This window comes from Triturus cristatus, chromosome 4_1, assembly GCF_964204655.1.
Source record: "Triturus cristatus chromosome 4_1, aTriCri1.1, whole genome shotgun sequence".
Lineage (NCBI taxonomy): Eukaryota > Metazoa > Chordata > Amphibia > Caudata > Salamandridae > Triturus > Triturus cristatus.
The window spans coordinates 377,295,849-377,313,600 of record NC_140585.1 but is presented as its reverse complement, the minus strand read 5'-3'; the positions used below and the strand labels follow the sequence as shown (position 1 = coordinate 377,313,600).

Here is a 17,752-nt window from a genome sequence, read left to right as displayed (position 1 = left end):
TCTGTAAATGGATGTGAGAGTACCTGTGTGGGTGTCGGAGTAGGCCTAAAGGTTTTTTCTTTCTTTAAAGTGTGTCAAGGTTTGCAAATCCGTAGAATTTATGTGGGGGCCATGCTAAGCATCGTTGGGGATCAGCGGATTCCCGAAGTGGGAATAAACCCGATCTAACTCAATTTTGTCCCCAAGATAGGTTCCTGTCACACTCCTCTAACACACCCATGGGGTCAGAGTACCTCTGCCCTCACTCCTTTAATACTTTTGCAAATAAAATTGAAGACCCCAGGACCATTCCCCAATACTTACAGGCAGCCACAACCTCCTGGTCAGGTTGTGGTCAGCCAATCACAGCAATGCTGATGGCACATGACTTAGGAGAACCACCGCAGGGGATCTGCGGAGGGTGAATGTCCCTAGGTATACAAATGTATAACTACTAATCAGATTTACACCAAATCACAAAAAGGACTCTTTCTGGACTAACAGCCTCCTATCTGCCAAATTCGGTGTAATTCCGTCCAGTAGTTCGGGCTGTAGTCGTATTCAAAATCCCTATGGGAAATTGCATGGGAAACACACATTTTTTTACACCCCCTTTTTCTCAGCCTCCGCTTAATGGAACACTATTCCTGCAGAACTAGACAAAGGTGACTACTTTTTTGGGAACATTTTGTGAAGATTCGTCATCTTTCATTACCTATGGAAACTAGGTCCGAACTATAACTGCCTACTGGTACAGAACACGCCAATGCTGATGGTCTGTCCAGATTTTTCCGCCTTAGTGAAGAGCTGGAGGGGACACGTGTTAGACCTGGCATCATTGGTGTGGGTTTCCTCTGTATTTTTGCCTTGTTATTTTGCTGTGTGTTGAACTTCGTTTTTCCTGGTCTAGATGCTTTGGGCACTTTGCCACTTCTGTTCGGTGCCAAAGTGCAAGTGCTCCCTTTGTTAATTATTGTTATGGATTGGTGATTCCAGGATTGGCATATTTTTTTATTATAAATATTTTTATTGTCATTTTCTAAAACAAACATAACCTAGGTAACTTCGGTTTCAGTCAAACAGCCTTCGGTGTTATTAGTCAGTATACAAAACAATTCATATCCATAAACCTTACATATCCTTTTACAGTACAGACGTGCAGTAACTGTAGACTGGAAATAACCCCATGGAGCCACCCCCGCCCCAAGGTCGCCAGGGTGCCCATGGCTATTGAGGCATCTAGGGGGACCTATCCAGTGGGGTCCGGTTGTGTATCTCCCACTATTGCATCGAGGCCGTAGTACCTCCTCCATTTGCCCCACACCTTATGAAATGTTTTCGGGCAGCCCCTCGCTTTGTAGGTAACCCTTTGGGCTGCCATATACATGTCCATCCCTGCCTTCCAGTCTCGCAGCAGCGGTTTCTTTACGGAACCCCATTTCCTCGCCATGTCTCTTTTGGCTACTACCAATGCTAGTGTGAGGAAAATTAATTGAGGTCTGCCTAAATCAACATCACATGAAATACCCAGTAGTATAATTTTTGGGTCTGGGGTATCGTGGTGTCTAGTATTTTGCCTAGTTCCCCAGTTATTTTTGCCCAGTAGGCCTGTATCCGGATGCATTCCCAGATGGTATGGTAAAAGTTGCCTTCTCTGTGCCCGCATCTCTGACATCTAGGGTCCTCCACTCGTCCCATTCTATGCAATCGAAATCGGTCATAGTATATTCTATGCAGCATTTATATTGTATAAGGCGAAGTCGTGATTTTATCGCTACCTCCCTTGGGTGCATTAGGGCTGCCTCCCAGGTCTACATTTTCTAGCGTGCCAAGGTTACCTTCCCAGGTCGACCACAATTGGCCCAGTCTATCTGGATCGTTTTTATTCAGGGTCATGTATGTTAGTGAGACGGCTTTAGTCATGATTTGTTCCTGGAGAAGTCTCCCCTCTAATGGTGCATATTACTGCAGCGGGGAGGCATCTCTCTTTTCCGCTAGCCAGGCATGTTTAAGCTGTGCGTACTTCAGGAACTGTGATGGGTGTCTTAAGAGTATCAAAGCTTTGTAGCGTACCATTATGAATGATATCTCCTAACCTGGAGATACCTATGTCATCCTAGCCTCCAAAGCCATTCAATTTATGCAGTTCCTTAAGTCGGGTGCAGTGCCACAAGGGTGTCTCCTTGGTCAGTTTATGTTCCCAACCTGTTGCCTTTGTGGCCCTTTCCCAGGAATGTACAGTGACTTGAGTGGCTGGGAGGAGGTTCCCCTTGCCTCTGCCACCATGTAAATAGTGCAAAAATGTACGGTCGTTCATGGTCGCCCTTTCCAGCCTGTACGTAGGGTATGCCCCAGGGGCATGTATCGACTCGTTGATTGGGGATAGGTGCTCCATAATTGCCATGTTTGATCTACTAGTCAGTCCCTTGTGCAGTGCACTCTGGGTGCCCGGGGCCTCTGAATCAAATACCTGCAGCACTGATTGTGCCCACCCATAAGCAGCCTGTAAATATAACTCAGGCCTGCCATTGCAGAGTCTGTGTGCAGTCTAGTACTGCCATGTTAGTCACCCCAGGTACCCCTGTGGGCAGGATGCCGTGTATGTGAAAGGTAGGACATGCCCTGGTGTGTGTGGCATGTCCTGATAGTGAAATACTGCCAATTTCATTTTGCACTATTGTAAGGCTATCTGTCCCCATAGGATAGAATTGGGAGTTTGCTTATAACATCTTATAAGAATAACTGCCCATGGGAACAAGATAAGAAAATAAAATTTGATATGCCTAAACTCAGCATGTTAAAATGCATCTTTAGTGAGGGTGATTTTTACATTCTGGGTTAGAAAATACCACTTTTAGAAAGTAGATATTTTCTTGCCCAGCCATCCAGTGTGCCTCTGCTAGGGTGTGTATTGACTGTCTTTCTTTGGAGTGGCAGGGGCTGGAGATGTGCATTCTGTTCAGACAGCCACTTGGGGGGTTGAGGTGTGTCCTGCCTTTCCAGGGTGAGTTAGGGTTGGGCTGAATAGACCTAGGGCTGCATTCAGAGTAGGGGGAGAAGATTTCTTTCACACCTAAATGGGCCTGGTCTGCCAAGTACAATGCTGTCTCCACCTCCTGCCATGAAGCTGCACCAGAGAGGACAGAACAGGTTTTGTTTGGGCAAAGACCTTCTCTGCCACAGAGAACAAAGGATTTTACTGTAAAAAAAGAAGGACCCAGATCCAAGACTTTTAGATCACTTCTGGGAAATCAAGAGGAACCTTTGGCAAGTAGAAGAGCTGGAGAAACTGGTGTTGGCCTGCAGTGGCTACTTTCTGCCAAGGAAAAGGAAAATGACTTTGCTGTTTGCTGTGTCCCCTGCTTGAGGAAGATCTCCAAGGACTTGAAGAAACTGAAGTCTCAGGGACATAAAGACTTCACCCAAGCTCCCTTGAAATTCCTTCCTGGGAGTTCTGACTTGCCAAGAGGTGCCTTGAGCTGTTCTGGGCCTCTGGAGGTTGTTCTGGCTGTGGGAGCTGGAAAAGCAATGCAGCAACAAGAAGTGTGACACATCCGTGCCTGTTCCTGACGCATCACCGAAGAAACTGATGCAGCACCTGCCCGCGGCTCGAGAAATCACTGCACTCCACATCAAGAGCACCGGTCTCCGAAGTCCAAGATCACTGCACCGATTCCGAGACAAGCCCTACTGTGCAGCTGCAAGAACCCACGCATTGTCCCAGATCGTTGCATTCCAGCAGCAGGTCTGTTGCATTGTTTGGGGATGCAGTAAAAAAGCGACGCATCATCTCCTCTCCGGTAAGGGACCAACACATCACCTCCCCTGCGCAGCAGTAAGGAACCGATGCATCATCTTCCCAGGGCAAGGAACCAACGCATCACCTTGCCTGAGTGTAAGGAACCAATGCATCACCTTCCCTGCGACTCATTTTGTTTGTGTGCGCGACGCATCCAAGGTACTTTGTGTGAAAAGTGTTGCATCTGCAATTGGCTTTGACCTGAACTATTTCTACCATTTGGAAGTCATATTTATATTACTGTACTGTGGATGTTGTTGTTTTGGTCTTGTTTGGTTTAGATAAAGATTACTTATTTCCCTAAACTGGTGTGGTGTCCATTTATACTGTTTTCACTGTTTTACTGTATGTGTTCACAAATCCTTTGCACACTGCTTCTGAGATAAGCCTGTCTGCTCATGCCAACCTACCAAGGGGGTGAGCAGGGGTACTTTTAGAAGTGTTTCCTCCTTACCCTGACTAGGAAGAAGGGTTCCTACTTGGACAAAGGTGCAAACCCTTGCAATTAGAGACCCCTATTTCTAACACTAAGTATAACGTCCCTGTAACCTTTGGGTTTTTTAGTGAATTTCTAAGGTTTTTTTTAACTAGCAGTCACATTTGCAGGGTGGTGGAGAAAGGGGGCTGGGCCTTCAACCAGCTCTCAGGAGTTCCGCTGAGTAGGACTTAAAGGAGGTACCAGCAGGGCCCCAAAAGTCCCTCAGGAGGAAAGTGGACTTCATCCTCCAACCAGTAGTGTGCCAGGAGCCCCGTTTGCAGAGTGGTGGAGAAAGGGGGGCTTGGCCTCCGAAGACCTCTTAGCAATCCCACTGTGTGGGACTTCCTGGAGGTAAGAGGAGGGGTAGTTGGCCTTGAGGAGGTGCCTTGGGGCAAACTAACCCTCCTATTACCTCTAGTAAGTCCCACACAGCAGGACTGCTGAGTTCTGATTGCAGGTCACGCCCCCTTTCTCCATAACTCTGCAAACACACCTCCTAGCGCTCTCTTGGTTGGGGGATGAAGTTCCTTTCGCTACTGGGGGCCCTTAGGGGCCAACAAGTCGACCTTTTACCTCAAGTAAGCCCCACACAGTGGGTTTCTGAGAGGTGAACGCAGGCAGTGCCCCCTTTCTCCACCACTCTGCAAATGCACCTCCTGGCGCACTCTTGTTTGGGGGATGTAGTTGCCTTGCCTCTTGAGGGTCCCTGGTTGCCAACTAGCCCTCCTGTTACCTCTAGTAACCCCACACAGCTGGATTGCTGAGAGGTGGTCAGAGGCCACGCCCCCTTTATCCACCACTCTGCAAACGCGCCTCCTGGCGCACTGCTGCTTGGGGATGAAGTCCACTTCAGTCCTGAGGCCCTCAGGTCGCAAGAGGACCTCATCGCCCCATCAGCAGTGAGCTGAGAGGGGCGTTTGCAGAGTGGTGAAAAAGGGGTGTGGCCTCTGACCATCTCTCACCAATCCCACTGTGTGGGGCTTACAGGAGGTTACAGGTGGGCTAGTTGGCTCCAGAGGACACTCCAGAGCAAAGGGGGCTTCTTACCTCAACCAAGAGCGCGCCAGCATTTGCAGAGTAGTCGAGAAAGGAGACAGGGCCTGCAGCGGTTGCCGGCTTCTGATTTTTATTTTAGTAAGGGAGGCTGTGTGGCCCCCCCTTCCCTTGATCCTTTTGGGCCCTGAGTACCCCATCCTCTGGGGCTTGACCAATTAAAAATAATAATAATATTGGAAAGGGGTGTGATGCTTGTCCCCCTCTCCCCAGGCCGATTTCGGCCCCTTGATCCCCATCCCCTGGGGCATGGCCATTTTTGTTTTTTGATTTTCAAGGGAGATGGCCTACCAGCCCCCTCTCCGGCCCTTCTCAGCCCGTTGACCCTAACCCCTACAGGCCAGGCCATTTCTTTAAAAAAAAGAATTTTTACATTTTAAGTGAGGGGGTCCCCCTCCCCAGGCTAATATTGGCCCAGTTGGTTGGGGACCGATGGGAGAACCTGAAGACCCCATGGTCCCTGCCAGATCCCGCCACCTGCAGGAGCCGGCATTGCATTTTACCCCAAGGGAGCTGCTGGCATGCATTTCCCCCCTGGGGGTAAAAAGCGAAGTGTGCTCACTGTGACCAAAGCAAGAGCAAAGTGTACACTACAATGTTCGCGGTGTGGGACATTGCAGTGGAGGATAGTGGTCCCCAGGGCCATTTACAGCTCCAGGGGGGGGGCATGGGGCCCCCTACCATCTTTAACATAGCTCCGAGGAGATGGCGCTCCCCGGGGCTGGCTGGAGCCCCCCCCCCCACACCTTATTGTAAAACTAGCCCCATGGAGGTGGCGGTCCTCGGGATTATTGTATTGTATTGTATTGTAGGCGGTTTTGTATAGCGCGCAGTTACCCTCGGGCATCCCAGCGCTTGATCAGTCATACCCTAACCAGGAACAAGAAGGCACATCAAAGAGGGAACAGATAGGTTTTCAGCAGTTTCCGGAAGCGCAGGGTGCCTGTTTCTGAACGCAACTCGAGCGGGAGCGCATTCCAGAGGGTAGCGATATGCACTGCGAATCTTCTGCCACCAGTGCGGGCCTTACACACCCTGGGGACCTTGAGAAGGGATTTCTGGTCCGAACGCAGGGGTCTAGAAGCTTTATAGGGTACCACTAATTTAGATAGAATAGGGGGGCCTTTGCCCTGCAGGATTTTATGGGCAATACAGAGGGACTTAAACTTCACTCTCTCTCGTACTGGGAGCCAATGCAAAATCTTCAAGGCTGGTCTGGCTGACTGCCTCCTAGGAGCATTGGTTAGTACCCTGGCCGCGGCATTTTGCACTTGTTGGAGCTTGTTCAGCGTGGCTTCAGGGGCACCAAGGAAGATCGCATTACAGTAATCTAACCTAGATGTAATCAGCCCCTGAATAAGTAGCTTCCTGGAAGTAGGGGGGAGAAGGGGCAGGACCTTACGGGCAGAGCGAAGAAGCCCAAAACAGATCCCTGCCGTCTTCTTTGCCTGCGTCTTGAAGGTAAGGTCCTGCTCCAACCAGACTCCCAAGCTCTTAATCTCCTGTTTGGAGCAGGGGAGATCTCCCAGGCAGCTAGGCCAGCTGGACAGAGGGAGAGGGGGAGCCTTGTGCCCCAGAAGCATAATATCAGTTTTAGATCCGTTGAGTTTCAACGCTGAGTCGCACATCCAGGTGTATACCTGAGACAGGCATTGATGCAAAACCTCCGGGTTCTTCATCAATTGGGAGAGAGCCACCACCAATTGCGTGTCATCAGCATAGCTGACGATTTTTATCCCGAAAGGTGCAACCACATCCTCCAGGGGAGACATATACACATGAAATAAAGTGGGACTCAAGGAGGAGCCCTGTGGGACCCCACACTGGAGGGGGATAGGAGAAGACCGCGCACTACCTTCCCATACATGATAAGTACGGCCAGTGAGAAAGGAGCGCAGCCACTGCAACACAACACCTCTTACTCCCACGTTGGACAATCGTTGGATCAATACTTGATGGTTAACAGTATCGAAGGCAGCGCTAAGATCCAGGAGGATCACTGCCACTGACCCCCCCGAATCCAGCATGCTTCTGGCTTCGTCCACAACTGCTAGGAGGGCGGTGTCCGTGCCGTGGCCTGGGCGGAAGCCGGTTTGGGTTTCTCGAAGCAGCCCGTTGGACTCCAGAAAGCTGGAAAGTTGATAGTTAACCAGCCTTTCTGCGATCTTACCAAGTCCCGGCAGAAGAGAAATAGGCCTGAAATTAGCCAAGTCCGAGGGATCCAGACTAGGCTTTTTCAGGAGGGCCTTCACCACAGCCCTTTTCCAACCTGGAGGAACCACCCCTTGAGTAAGGGAAAGATTGATGAGGTTCGTGATAGGGGCCGTGATAACAGAGGCTACTTGTTTGAGGAATCTCATTGGAGCAGGGTCGTCTGGCGAGCCGCTCTTCATCGAGCTGAGTTCCCTTGTCACTTCCATCTCAGTTATCGGGTCAAAAGAGTCGAATAGAACGTGAGTGCCTTTTCCTTGATCTGCTACATAAGTATTCTGTGTGACCCGAGGTAGCAGAGAAAGAATATTCTCGATTTTGAGATGGAAGTAGTCCGCGAGTTCCCTGCACTTTTCCGCGGGATTGTCGTGGATGACTGGCGGCTCGGGGATTTTGAGAAGCTCCTTAATCACTCTGAATGTCTCTCTAGAAGAGTTAGAGGCGCTAGTAATTTTTTCCTCAAAAAATTTGGCCTTGGCAGCGCGAAGGGCTTTCTTATATGACCTCATGGCTACCCGATAGTTCTCTCGACTGGCCGCCTCCCAATCCCTTCTCCATGTCCTCTCCAGCTTCTTACAGCATCTCCTAAGGGTGCGTAGTTCAGCGGTGTACCAAGGGGCCGAACCCGTTCTGCTCCGACTCTTAGCAACTCTCTTTTTTGGCAAGATGGAATCTAGAGAGTTGGTAAGCCATTGATCAAAGGCCAGGTCAGCCGTGGAGGGATCATCGGCCAGGGGAGGGAAGGAGCTCTGGAGCTGCGCTGTCCAGCTTTCAAATGAAAGTTTAGACCAAGCCCTTTCCAAAGAATAAACTCCAGGGGACGGGTTGGCCTTGGTGTCACATTGCATGGAAAAAGGTATCAAAAAGTGGTCTGACCATGGCAGGGGGCAGGCCGGTAAGACTTCTACATGCGGGATATTAGAAAAGATCGGGTCGAGAAGATGACCTTTAATGTGAGAGGCTCCCTGATTGCTAAGGGTCAGATTATAAGCCTTCAAGTCCGAACCCAAGTCAGTGGCTGTAAAGTCGGAAGGATCATTAAAATGAAGGTTTAAATCCCCCAGTACCATAAAATTGGAGGTAGAAGTGGCCATCTGCATAACGGTTTCCAAAAGAGAGTTAGTAAAGAACCCCGAAGGACCTGGGGGGCGATATATTAGCAGACCCGATGCTGTCGTGGTAGGGGAAATCCGTAAAGAGAACTGGCAGCTTTCACAGTCCTGAATCTCACTGTTAGAGGCCCTGCATACAAACACATCTCTATAGATGATGGCTATGCCTCCCCCTCGACCAGAGGGTCGATCAAGATTGTAAATGAGAAAGCCTGGGGGGAGGGCACGTACCACGCCCGCCCCTGAATTGGGTGTGATCCATGTTTCAGTTAAGAACAGGATGTCTAGATCGTGGTCTTGTATCAGGAGATTAATCTCTACTGCATGACATGGCAGCGAACGACAGTTAAGCAGGGCCATTGCCAGTGTAGGCTTGCCCCTGTCCGCTTGTGTAGTGTTGCAGGTCGAGCAGACAGTGAAGGGGTCAACCCCCTTATGCACGTACTTACATGCAGCACTTTTCGGGGCGCGCAGTGACAGCATTTCCTCCCGGGAGTAGAACAGACGAATGTCTGCGGTAGGGAGCGAGGGTCCTCGCCCTCGGCCCGTCCTGGCGCGGCCTCCGGCGCGCCATCGGCGCGCCCGCTGCGCGCTTGCATTGGCCTGATACAAATAGTCTCCTCCACATGGCCCCACGCATTTCACATACTTAATCCCAGGGAGTTGGTGGTCCCCAGGGCTGTGTGGGGGGCTGGTGCCCCTCACGCTTTTTTGTAAATATAGCCCCGCTGAGGTGGCGGTCCCAGGGGCTGCAGGGGGGGGGCGCGTGGCCTCCCACACTTCAAAGTATAAGCTCCCAGGATGTGGCGATCTATGTGGCTGCAGGGGCCCGTGCAGGCCCCCGCATCTCTTTTTATTACTGGACTACCCGGGGGCCTAAAGGAAACGAAGTGTGGGAGCCTGTGCTTCGTTTTTTTAAATACATTTTCTGGCAGATTCTGGGCTACTCTGCAAATCCTATGAATTGTTTTTTTTTTTAAATGCTTTTTTTCTTGTGACTCGGCTCAACTGAGTCTCAAGATGGCTGCCAACACTTCCTGGTTTGAAGTGTTTTCAGCCAATCAGATCTCAGGCACGAGATCGGAAGGGTTTGCGGATCTACAGTGGCCACAGTTGTATATCTGAGAAATCTTTACATTTCTCAGGAACTACTGAAGAGATTTACACCATTTAACAAACAGATTGCTTTCTGAACCAAGAGCTACCTTTTTGCCACATTTGGTGAAATTCTGTTCAGCCGTTCGGGCTGTAGCCGTGTCTAAAGTTTCCTATGTAAATTAACATAGAGAAAAAGCGTTTTGGGACCCCCCCCCTGTTTCTAGGCCCCTGCTTGACGGATCACCCCAAAACTTTCAACACAACAGCTGAAGTGAGTGGGCCATTAGTTTTAAAATTTCGCCAAGATTCGTCAAACGGCACTAAAGTTATTGGCAAATCAAAAAACCCTTATCCCATGGAAGAGATAGAGGACAGAGGACAGAGGACAGAGGATAGAGAGAGAGACTGCGACTGAGACTGCCATCCTGCCTTCCTGACGGAGTCGGGAGTTGTACCCATTGTTTATGAAGCAGAGAACCCTGTATTAAGCTGATACACAGAAAGAAACCTCCCAAATCCAAAGACTGATGCGTTTCGACTGGAACGGTCTTTGTCGAAAGCCATGGAGTCCCCGGACCACATGTTAAGAACGACTGTCCTAGGGCTTATTCATGCTTTTAATTCTCCTTGTTGACCTTTGTCTGAATACATCCAGAGACAATAAAATTTTATTTTTATAAACCGTTCATGGGCGATTCGTTTCAGAGGTATGGGGGTTCTGGCAGCCAGATAGGTTCCTCAAACCTCTAGAGATGTGAGCTGATAAGAAAAGACATACAGAATATTTTGACATTTTAGGAACCTGTATAACTAGGAAATCAATATTATAATTTTTATATATAAATGTGTGTGTGTGTTTTACACAGTAACCTTCACCGCTGTTTATTTATAGTTAGGTCAGAGTTTCAATAGGAAGAGCATGTTATGGTTTTTGCGAATACCTTTGGTGCCATTTGACAATTCTGCATGAAACTTTCCAAAAAAAGAAGTTAACCCACATCAGCTCCCTCCTGGGATGTTTTGGGGTGATCCGTCAAGCAGGGGCAAGACGAAGGGGTTCCAAAACGTCAATTTCCATAATAATTCCCTTAGGAAAATTCTGCTGTAGAAGTACACCAAATTTTACAAAAAGGTAGAACTTTATTTTACTTTTTTTTTTTTTAGAGAAAACTGCATTTAAAGAGGTGCTCGGGTGGGCATGAAGGGGTTAAAATAACAAGTATGCTTGGACTATTGGTGCCCAACTATGCTCTGATCAGACACTTTTTTTAACAGGAGTATTAAATTCTTATTGGCTGGCCACAACATGATCAGTATGCTGAGGGAGATATCACAGGACTCGGGTAAAAATAAACGAAAAAAATATAAAGGAGCACGGTGAGCTCTCTCTGACCCCCAGAAGCATATGGGAGGGCCCCATAGGAAACCATTTGATTGGCTGGCCACAAAATGGATACCTTTTTGTGGCAGGCCTTACAGGGCTCGGGGTCATGGTCCTTATGGAAATGTCCTGTGGTGACGGCCAGGCATTGAGGGTCACAAAAGGAGCACATATAAAGGTTGATAACATATTTATCCAGAACATAAATCATTTGTGCCCCATGAAAAAAAGCTGACTCTCTGCTGGGATTTGATGAACCATGTTCGGGAGAAAACTGTTACTTCTCATGATTTTCTGATAGACGTTAAGAATGGTGATCCAAAAACTAAAACGAGCGCATTTTCTATAAATTCACACTCATGTCTTCAGCCATGTGAGAATGAAGTCTGATATTCTTAGTAAAACGTGTATTTCCAAAAGCAGCAGCCAGGGCCGGCTTTAGCGCTGGTGTTGCCCGGTGCAACAATCTTTTTGGTGCCACCCCATGATCTCCTTCTTTTCCACGGATTCCCTCACTACCACCGTGTAACAATGCCCTCTCATCTTTCCATAGCCCCTCTCTGACATACATTTAAGTTTTTTACAGCGCTACTCATACCAGTATAGGGTGCCAGAGCACTTTACAACACACATCATACAGAGGCAATGAATTATACATGTGTAAATCAGTCTATAAGACATGTTACAAAAGACAATGAGGATTGAAATGTGTGGGCATCACATGACCGATACTTTTAGGCAGCATATTTAAAGAGGGATTGGTCTGGCAAAGCACAAACTCAGGATTTAGGACATACCACAGTGGTTGGGGAGGGGTGGGTTGCTTTACTAATAAGAATGTATTTCTACCCAAACTAATCATTATTAGCAACATTAGAATAATGAAAGATTGGGGAAAAACAAAGATATAATGTATACCATGAAGTTTCCATACAGCTCTTTGACAGTTCATAGGTCACTGTGCTATATTAGTATTGTGTAACTGTTGAACTGCAAGTAACAAAAGGATTTCTGTGACTAAAGCAGTAACCCACTGAGCTATCAACATAATATACAGTTCTGTGATCTGCGTGATGCACGTTCTTTGCAGCAGGGGCATTCACCCTCTGTGCTACTTTAGAGTGAGTCAAAACTGCCACTAGACAAAACTCAGTGGTCTCCCCAGCAGTAGCGTTAATCTCCAGAGTTATTGTGACATTTTTGTGGTTGTCTGAAGCTGGGGGACACACACTGCACTTTGCAGCACATGCTTTTAAAAACATGTTATTTGTGAACACAGTGGCCCATCCCCAAGGTCAGCGCCAGGTGCGGCTGCAATGGTCACACTGCCCTAAAGCCGGCCTTGGCAGCAACAGCCTGTCAGTTGATGTCCCAGTGTTCTACTACAGCTTCCCACAGTCATCAAATGAAGAACTAAAGTGCTCACATTCTGTATTTATCACAAAAGTGTGGCACATCTGACGCCATCTTGATGTAAAACCTAAAGCATTTCCTTTAACAATGAACAAAATGAGGGAGTTTTTTTCGTAATTGAAATAATTGTTATTACTCTAGAAAGCTAGATTGGGGACATATTTTCTATCAATTCTGAGAATATTTTGATCATCCATTTCAGTAAAACATTCTGAAATGTGGTGACCAAACGTGCTCTATAAAAATGTAATTCTGCAGAGCTTTGTTCCTAAAAGCATTGACTGTTTTATGAATCTTATAAACCTACTTTGGATGAATACTCCTGCTGGCTGATGCATATTAGAACAAAACAATTGAAAAGGGGCTGGCATAAAATGCTATTTGTATTTCTTTTATATAGTTATACATGAAATCAATGTTCTTGGAGTAGTCTTTACTGAGATTCTTATAGTCCGATTATACTAATTTCTTCTGTCTTATGCGAAAAAGGAGGTATGCTGTAACAAGTTGGTTGCTATACTATGCGTTTCTCAAAGCACTGTGCACATATTCTTTGTGCAATTTGTGCATTCTAATTTTCCCCCGATTTCTTTTTTTTTCTCAGAAATAATTTTCCTTCGTGCCATCACACCTGCGTATCAACCAAACTACCATGCAGATATCATATTCGACATAACCGAAGGAAACCTGAGGGACTCCTTTGACATTACCAAACGGTATATTGACGGCATGACAGTGGGTAAGTAATTTATTATTTTTCTCCTGCCAACATGTAACTTTGTCCTGGAGCAGAATGTTTCTTTGCTGATGCAATATTCTCATTAAAATTAGATTTAATTTTTCCTAACCTAATTTTTAAGCCTTGGAAAAGAAGAACACGTGAATGTATAAGTCAAGAAAATACCTGAAAGCAGCATTCAGAGATATTTATATGTGAACAGGATGAAAAATTAGTAGCAGGAAACCTGTTCTGGTGGATTTTTTTTATCAAAAATAAATCCGGTTTCTTTCAATGTAACTTACATTTGTCATGTGTACGATTCCAGTAAAATTTGGCCTTTACTCCCTCTCCTCCTCATTAGTTTTTTCTTCATGGCTTTTTGTCCTGGCCTCTTCCTATGTTCCTAATTCCTAAACCATTCTTAATATCTTCCTCTCCCTTATCTCTTTATACCATTCCTTATTGCTATGTTTCTCATATTTTCCCTCAGTTCTCTTTCAGGTCACAGTAGAAAGAAACAAAAGACTACCACTTTTTTGGCACTAAAATGTGTCCTTTATTCCCCACACATCTGGTTATCCACGCACGCAATACCTTCTAAGGAACTCTATGAAGTTTAAAATAAACATGAAATATATCAATCACAACTTGAAGACTAGGCATAGTAAACCTAATCTCTTGATGTTCAAATATTAATGTTCGATAGAACAATATCTCTGCTTATTGCCTTTTCTAATGAGCTCATCAGTAAGACAGGCAACTACGCATTCCACTTTAAATGTATTTGTCAATGCACTCTGATAGTGCAGGGGAAGAAAGGACACCACAATGTTTTGACAATATGGGTGATCATATGAGAAGTGCATTAAATATTCCTTTAGATAAAAAAGGAGGCTGTTCTCAACTTCGTAACAATTTACCATACTAGATAATTAATGTTCCAAGTGTTCTACTGACACATCTGAATAATTTTATGAAGTAGAATAATTAAATATGTTAATATTGAGAATTTAAAAACCGTTTGCATTATATACACACCCACCAATAGATTGACATTAATGACCGCTGAATGAAGTAGTGCTGCAGCTTTTCTGTTTTTCACAAATATGAAGTAAAGTTGAAAGTTACAATGTGTATAATTGTCCACCATTAGCATAGCATTCGCTTGGATGAAAATCTTCTCACATGGAAACTTGTATAATTTTTCTAAAAGCATCTTTTTTCATTTCTTCTTTACCTGAAGAAAATTCATTCTTCCAGTCCTTCATATCTCTTGTACAATGGGAGTGCCCTTTCCCACGCTTTCTGCACCCCTTATGTTGTGTTCATGTTACAGACAGTATTGTACCCAATACTTTAACATGTGCTTAATATCGATGCAACATGGCAGCCATCTTATAAATAGAGAAAATATCAAAATTTCAAAATGGCTGCACATTATTTTCTATACTTCCAAGATGGGCCGCATGTGTCCACACGTCATATTACAGCTATCTTGGAATTATAAAAAATTGCCATGCGAAGATGGCCAGCCAATGATATTGTCTTCACCCATGCTAGAGAAGTTTTACAAGCATTGGCAATATAAATATGACAACTGTCAAGCATTAACAAGCATTGGCATAGCCAATAGGTCTCGCTTTTGGGACTTTCTAAGTATTTAGTTATGCTGCACAATATCCTTGGTGCAACCACATCAACTGTTGCGTGGCTAAACACTTATAAGGTCCCAAAGGCGAGACCTATTGGCTATGCCAATGCTTGGTGTGGTTGTGTGTGTGATTGTGTGTGTGTGTGTGTGGTTGTGTGTGTGTGTGGTTGTGTGGTTGCGGGTGTGGTTGTGGGTGCATGCATGGATGTGTGGTTAGGTGTGGTTGTGGTTTTGTGTGTGTGGTTGTGTGTGTGTGGTTGTGTGTGTGGTTGTGTTTGTGGTTGTGTGTGTAGTTTTGTGGTTGTGTGTGTGGTTGTGGTTGTGTGGTTGTGTGTGTGCAGTTGTGTGTGGTTGTGTGTATGGTTGTGGTTGTGTGTGCTTGTGTGTGTGCTTGTGTGTGTGTGGGTGTGTGGTTGTGTGTGTGGTTGTGTGTGTGGTTGTGTGTGTGGTTTTGGGTGTGTGTGTGTATGTGTGGTTGTGTGTGGTTGTTTGTGTGTGTGGTTGTGGGGTTGTGTGTGTGGTTGTGTGTGGTGTGTGTGTGTGGTTGTGTGGTTGTGCGTGGTTGTGGTTGTGTGTGTGGTTGTGGGTGTGTGTGGATGTGTGGTTGTGGTTTTGTGTGTGTGTGTTTGTGTGTGGTTGTGTGTGGTTGTGTGGTTGTGTGTGTGCAGTTGGGTGTGGTTGTGTGTATGGTTGTGTGTGTGCTTGTGTGTGTGCTTCTGTGTGTGTGTGGTTGTGTGTGTGGTTGTGTGTGGTTGTGTGTGTGGTTGTGTGTGTGGTTGCGGTGTGTGTGGTTGTGTGTGCGGGTGTGGTTGTGGGTGTGTGTGGATGTGTGGTTGTGTGTGGTTGGGTGTGGTGTCATGTGTGCAGGTGTGGGTGTGTGTGGATGTGTGGTTGTGTGTGATTGTATGTGTGGTTGTGGTTGCGGTGTGTGTGGTTGTGTGTGCGGGTGTGGTTGTGGGTGTGTGTGGATGTGTGGTTGTGTGTGGTTGGGTGTGGTGTGTGTGTGGTTGTATGTGTGGTTGTGTATGTGGTTGTGGCTGTGTGTGTGGTTGTGTGTGCGGGTGTGGTTGTGGGTGTGTGTGGATGTGTGGTTGTGTGTGTGTGTGTGGTTGTGTGTGTGTGTGGTTGTGTGTATGTGTGTGGTTGTGTTGTGTGTGTGGTTGTGTGTGTGGTTGGGGTTGTGTGTGTGGTTGCGGTTGTGTGGGTGGTTGTGTGTGTGGTTGTGTGGGTGGTTTTGTGTGTGGTTGTGTGTGTGTGATTGGGTGTAGTTGTGTATGTGTGGTTGTGTGTGTGTGGTTGTATGTGTGGTTGTGTGTGTGGTTGTGGTTGGGTGCGGTTGTGGGTGTGGTTGTGGGTGTGTGTGTGTTTGTGTGTGGTTGTGTGTGTGGTTGTGGTTGTGTGTGTGTGTGTGGTTGTGTGTGGCTGTGGTTGGGTGTGGTTGTGGTTGTGTGTGTGGTTGTGTGTGGCTGTGTGTGTGGTTGGTTGTATGTGTGGTTGTGGTTGTGTGTGTGTGTGGTTGTGTGGGTGTGGTTGTGGTTTTGTGTGTGGTTGTGTGTGGTTGTGGTTGTGTGTGTGTGGTTGTGTGTGTGGTTGGTTGTGGTTGTATGTGTTTGTGTGTGTGAGACAGTAATACTAAAAGCATCTCAAAATAAAGGAACACAAACATCGAGTTTGTGGAAAGAGAAAGCACGTTGTAAGTCAAACGGGTGCAGCAAAGCATTGACACAACAAACAAGCATTTGCAATGCAATAGGTCTCGCAGTTACGAGAGTTTAACCTATTGGTATTGTAAATAAAAAATCCTTTTATTTATGTTTCTAAAAACTATTCAAAAATAAAAGGCATTGTTATGTGCAATGCCAATAGCTCAAACTCGTGTCAATGTCGAAGCTATTTATTATAATGGTATATTGCGAGGGGTAGAGAGAGGGCTAGAGAGAGTGGTAGAGGGAGATGTGAAAAGAGAGAGTGAGAGGTAGAGAGTTAGTGCGAGGTACAAAGAGAGCAAAAGAAGTTTTGTGAGCAGTAAAGAGACTCCGAGTGCGCTATCCCCTGCCAAATGTTCCCAGCCAGAATATATGTTTTAAAATGATCAAATAGTGAAATCTTCCTGCCACATAAGTTGCATTTTCTTGATGTACCATTTAGATAACCGTGCCACATAATTTGTTACCCCATACCATAATCCCAGCACCTCTGAATATTGTGAGTACCATGGAGTACTCTTAATTGCAAAGGGAAGAACCACATAATGGCCGAGACACTTCCAAATAAACCAGTGAAAGTAAAATGTTCTCTTCAACGTTACAGGGTGCCATGCATTTTAAGGGGTTTTGCTTTTGGGTTTGCGTGGCATAAATAAACCAATTCAACAAGTTTCCAAATGTTGACTGTTTAAAAGGCGCAACTACTGCAAGTCTCCCCATTGCACCTCACTGACCCAGGGTGCCGGAATTGTATGGCACCCCTCCACCACCGCCACTAATTCTTTGTAAATATATAGAGCGCGTGCATGTAGCTTTTTACATTGCACCTTCTGAGCGTAATTCCAAAAAGCACGCGCTGTGTATATTTAAAAGGACAAGCCCGTTATGCGTGACAAAGATGGCACAGTGCTGGTTTTCTTTTATGTAAGTCCACCATTGTGATCCCTTTAAATAAGCGCACGCAGAGGCAGCCCCAACATATAAGGAATGGTGGGCCCGGCACTCCATATTTCACAAACTAAGCACTGGAGAGGTGGCTTGTAGCAAGACCAAGGTACATGAGGGATGGACGCATTATTAATGTTCAATAAAACAGCTCCAAGGTAAAAAATAAGTACGCAGTGTAAAGGTCTCTATTTCGAAAGAAATT

The 17,752-nt window shown here is 46.2% G+C and overlaps 1 protein-coding gene across 1 annotated transcript in view; it reads left to right on the top strand.

Annotated features, from left to right (window-relative positions):
* The window catches only part of FBLN1 (fibulin 1), an 852,642-nt gene that overhangs the window by 569,144 nt on the left and 265,746 nt on the right, over positions 1–17,752 (top strand). The window contains exon 16 of the mRNA XM_085652428.1: positions 13,129–13,263. Coding sequence (XP_085508554.1) covers positions 13,129–13,263 — 135 coding nt within the window. The remainder of the gene's footprint in view (positions 1–13,128; positions 13,264–17,752) is intronic.